This window comes from Mus pahari, chromosome 1 (genome assembly GCF_900095145.1).
Source record: "Mus pahari chromosome 1, PAHARI_EIJ_v1.1, whole genome shotgun sequence".
Lineage (NCBI taxonomy): Eukaryota > Metazoa > Chordata > Mammalia > Rodentia > Muridae > Mus > Mus pahari.
In genome coordinates, this window is record NC_034590.1 from 70,706,341 (window position 1) to 70,711,711 (window position 5,371).

A 5,371-nucleotide genomic window follows, 5' to 3' on the forward strand; every position below is an offset into this window, starting at 1 on the left:
CACACACGCACGCACGCACACACACACCACACACACACACGCACACGCACACCACACACACACACGCACACGCACACGCACACACACACACACACACACACACACGAACGCACGCACGCACATACTAATAAGAAATTGACTCAGGAATTGGTGCTTTGGATTGAAGGGCAGCTGTGGAATGGTACTGCCTGGTTGGGAAGATTGTATACAAGGGATACATGAGGAGAAAAAAAACTGAGGCTAGACACACTGGCAAGGGCTCGATCATCAAGGGCTTTGAATGTTGAGCTTAGTCCTCCAGACGGAAGATGGATGGAAGGCTTTTAACCAGGGAATCTCAGAGAGGAGAGGTTTTCCATGGGAGGGGAATGAAGCTTGAGATGGGGAGTGAAGGGAATTGAGAGAGTGATCTGGGAAGAGATGGGAATCACAGGGGCAGGGATGAGTCCGGGGATACCCATAGATAGTTCTAGAAGGGGTGTGTCGATGAGTTTGTCTCAGTGAGTTGGAGGAGAGCGTCTGTCAAAGCATCTACTGGGATCCCTGCCTGAGAAGAAAGTGTAGTCTGCTAGGGATGCCGTGGTACAAACAGGCCAAAAGGCCTGGGATAGATGCCCAGCTTCACTAAGGACAAAAACATGGGGGCCACTCACAGCCACCTGTAACACCAGTCCATCAAATATTGGCAAGTATGAAAGACACTAACCACAGCCAGCCCGGGGGGTCAGGGGAGACTCTCGGTGAAAATCAAATATAAGAAAGTTGTGTGACTCCTTGAAGGAAATCTGGTAATGTCTCTTAAACTTTAAGATGAGGCTGGAGAGCTGGCTCAGCTGTTAAGAGCATTTGCTGCTCTTTCAAAGGACCTGGGTTCAGTTTCTAGCACCCATGGGGGCCACTCACAGCCACCTATAACTCCAGTTCCAGAGGATCCAGTGACCTCTTCTCACTTCCATTGGCTTCTGCACATACTTACTGCACACAGTGCCACACAGGAACATACACATATAATAAATAAGTAAATAAATAAGTCTTTAAAAAGTTGAGATAGTCACTGCCTTTAGTAGTTCTGTTTCTAGGAATGTATTCTACAGAAAGAGACTTAACCAGGGAATTCCCCCAGTCGGTGTCTCATTCGACCTTACTAAGCATCCTGCCTCTCAAGCTCTTATATCGTACACCAGGTTCACTTAGAAGGCTCTAAGTGATTCTACACTATGTCCCTGTAGGACTTCAGGAGTCCTACAGTGGCATTCCCATGGTTGGCTCTCTTGTAGGGCTGTCCACTAGCCAAGAGTCACCCTGGGTGCTGGACAGAAACTCTCATTGAGTAAATGCGGGGATCACCCTTGTTTGGAAATCTCATCAACACAGGAACCAATGTGCCATTCCATAGGTCTATATTACAGAATTCCCATGAAGGACATGTTTGATTCTAGGAGTCACCACTTAAAGAGAAGTACCCCCTTCGGGCTTTTTTTTTTTTTTTTTTTTTGGTTTTTCAAGACAGGGTCCTTCAGGCATTTATAATTTATACCTTCTCTTGGTCCAGACATAATTTTCCACTCTGCAGTCATTTTTACCACAAGTAATAGTTGCCAAGTAACACAGTTACCATAGCATGTGCTTCAGGTTACCCGGGAAACAGGCCTAGGAAGTGAATCTAAGATCCAGTTGTCATGCAAGAAGGAGTTCTTGATTACCTCCTTCCCACATAGGTTAAATGCTACCAACAGGAAAAGCGAGTGCATGTCTATACTAGAAAGGTAACTAAGATACTAGACAAATTTAACATGGAATAATCTTCAAGTCCTACTGTTAAAGGAGAAAAGCCACTGTACAGCATGTATTCTGTTTTTATAAGAAGAAGACTGTATTTCAATCCATATGTGAGAAAAATATTAGGTATATAAATGAAATTTTGAACAGTTGACACTAAATGTTGGGATTAAAGGAACATTTTTCCCTATGATGTTTGACTATTTGGGGTGAGCGTGTTAGCATCTCTAATCAGAGGTTTTCTAGGATTGTGGCTCAGTGGTAGAGAGTTTGCCTAGCATGCACAAGACCCTTAGGTTGGTCCTGGATTGGGAAGAGAAAAAAAATATATCATTTTAAAATGGGCAGGCCTTCCATTTGAAAGACTTACATTTGAGCCTTAGTTTTCCCAGTTACCAGCCACCTTATTTCAAACAAGTCACTTAGCCTGCCTGAGCTGTCATTTCCTTGGCCATAGGATGAATGGCACAATTCTTGTTAGTAAAGTAGCTAATTTAAAATTTAAATTAAATTTTTTCAGAAAATTTAAAATTTTCTGAAAGATTCTTTTATCTTTAAATTCTGCTATATGTGCATATGCTGTGTGTGTGTGTGTGTGTGTGTGTGTGTGTGTGTGTGTGTGTGTGTGTGTGAATGCAGGACCCTTTGGGGCCAGGAGATATCATTGGAATTCCCTAGAGCTGGAGTAACAGGCAGTTGGAAGCTACCCAGTGTGGATGCTGGGAACTGAACTCTGGTGCTCTGCAAGAGCAGGGAATTCTCTTAACCTCCAAACCATCTCTCCAGCCTTATGGTAGATATCTGAGGTCTGCGACATAAAGCATCGCCCACAGCTGGAAGCTCAGGGAATGGTCTTTAGCATCTTCCTCTGTAAGCCTTTGCAAGCTCATGATCTATCTCTCTCTCTCTCTCTCTCTCTCTCTCTCTCTCTCTCTCTCTCTCTCTCTCTCTCTCTCTNTCTCTCTCTCTCTCTCTCTCTCTCTCTCTCTCTCTCTCTCTCTCTCTCTCCCGTTCCCATGTAGATGTCTTTCACACATTTCCAGTCCTAAAGGAACTGGAGCTTGCATTCAATGGCATCAAGATGGTCTACGTGAAATATGGAGACTTCAAGACATTGGAAGTAAGTTGGAGGTAGGAAGTTTTTTATCCTACCTGTTCCCCTATAAGAATGAGTATAGGTATCTTGACAGATTATGACTTTGGGCAAAGATTCTCTGGGCTTTACTGCTAGGCTCTTGCTTCATGATTCTGGCCTCTGGAAAGGATGGTGGTGATGATGATGATGACGATGATAATGATAATGATGGGGAGGAGGAGGATGGTGGTGGTGGTGGTGATGGTGGTGAAGGTAATAGTGTCAGTGGTACTGATGGCAGACAGGTAATTATGGCGAAGGTGTATGACCCTGGAATATAAGTGCCAAGGGTCATTCATATTCAGAGGAATCTATAGAAAAGTGAGTTTAAATGGAGTATCATAGGAGTAAGAGTTGCATGGGAGATATATCTCCTTAGGTGTTTGGAGAGCTTGGATCCAGCTTAAAAGCAGGGTGCAGTGAGCTAGAGGCTTTGTGGACCAATACCAAAGCATACCCCGACCTCAGTAAGCAAGGTTGGTCCCAGTGGACTGGGGTAGTCCCTTGACCTGAAGATGAGGATGGGCACAGAAGGCCCCTGTGGATTCAACAGCACACTAGAGGTGTAGGCACACCCCTTGCACATCTCTAGCTGTTCTCAGAACCTTGGGATAGAAAATACAGAGAGTCTGCTTTGCATTGCCTCACTTTCTTACCTTTTCTGACTTTGACAAAGGCTCAAGGGCCACTTTTTTTTTTTTTTTTAAACAAGGGAATGAAGGTTTTGTCACTACCTGAGAGTCGCTGCACACAAGAATTAGTGCTAGAAGTGGGGCTCAGCCCCTGGCCAGGCTCACTCTCTCCCTGAGTAGGGTGTCCCTCCCTGTGTGCTGGCCTTATAGTAAAGCACTTCCATTCACACCTTAGCAACATGTCTACGTGTGCTTAGCTTTAGTAGCTTAAATCTGCAAGCATCAAAGGTCAGCCATGTTTCATATGGGCCTCCCTTAACTTGTTTTAGGGAGCTGGGTGTGGTGATGCACGCCTTTAATCCCAGCACTCGGGAGGCAGAGGCAGGTGGATTTCTGAGTTCGAGGCCAGCCTGGTCTACAAAGTGAGTTCAAGGACAGCCAGGGATACACAGAGAAACCCTGTCTCGAAAAACCAAAAAAACAAAAAACTTGTTTTAGGGAGACTGACCTTTTCAAAGAGTTGATGGCCTTTATATGCCAGAGTTTGGAAACACTTTTAACATACTGAAATGGACATCATCCCAAGATGGTGGGTATGTCCTCACACTTTGAAAGCATCCTGTGTTGAATGCAATAATGACTTCTCTCCATGTGACTTTTCAAGTCACATTGAAGATGACAGCAGTTTGCTCTGACTTGGGTCATAAGTTGGTCCTCAGACATATTATTCAGTATGCAAACTCTCCAAGTCCAATAAAACCTAGTGGAAATGACTAATGCAGCTTGGAGCTATGTTAAAGCGTCTTTCTGTCTTGTATTTTGGTGTTGACCGTGGGAGGTAGATCCTAGCCATGAGAGACCCAGAGAGCCATTTCCCCACCCTCCGGGCCCAGGTGCTGTCTATGGACTCGGTTGTTCTCTGACTTTTTCAGAGAACAGCCTGAACACACAAGAGTTGCATATTGTGCCTTAAACCTGTCTTCCTCCTTCCAAATACCCAAAACACAGCACAGGTACCAGTGGCCAACCAGAGGGATATGATCACACACTTTGACTCTACGAGTAACTAGCTTGGGCTCTAATGTTCATCATGATTGATTTTGCGCATGGCCCACTTTCACTTTGATTACATCTGATGAAGATTATTTATCCTACAAACCCAGCCTTGTCCAAAGGAATCTGTCAACAAAGAGACCAGACTCATTTTAGGAGGCAGCATATAAATGAGAAAAGGAAATCTCTGGACTCGTCATTTGTTCTCATCTCTCTGTGATTTGCAAGGGCTCCCTAGGGAAAAAGATAAACATGTCAAATATCCTGAATTTGCATCTCACAGTAATGAATACTTTGATGTGTAATAAAACTCAATGTGACTCAACCAGATACAGCAGCCAGGCTAGGAATCTTCTGTCCTTGTCTGTCAGAGAGCCTGCCCCAAGGGGAGCAGCCCAGAGTGGAATTCTTCCAGAGTCAGTTTTGGAAAACTTTGCTTTGCTGTGATTTGATTTTGTGTTTACAAATCTGAAAACCGTTGAGCAGGACCCCAGCCCCAGGAGCCAGAAGGCATGGCTTCTTGCCTGTGTTCTGCTAGCCCTCTGCTGGCTCTAGGCCTCGCCAAACAACTTGCCCTGAGGATAAAGTTTCTCCCACTGTAAAATCTGGGCTGGCTCTAACATTCTGCAACCTACGATCCTACAATTGTTTATTTCTTTGAGCTACCCCTCATGGAAAGCAAATTTGGATCCAACATTAAATAGTCAAAGCAGTCAGAATAAGGGTTCACAGATGTGTGTGTGTGTGTGTATGTGTGTGTGTATGTGTGTGT

The 5,371-nt window shown here is 44.6% G+C and overlaps 1 protein-coding gene across 1 annotated transcript in view; it reads left to right on the plus strand.

Moving 5' to 3' along the window:
* Window positions 1-5,371, plus strand: part of Xrra1 (X-ray radiation resistance associated 1) — a 63,666-nt gene that overhangs the window by 18,850 nt on the left and 39,445 nt on the right. The window contains exon 7 of the mRNA XM_021213559.1: window positions 2,802-2,899. Within this exon, the coding sequence (XP_021069218.1) occupies window positions 2,802-2,899 (98 nt within the window). The remainder of the gene's footprint in view (window positions 1-2,801; window positions 2,900-5,371) is intronic.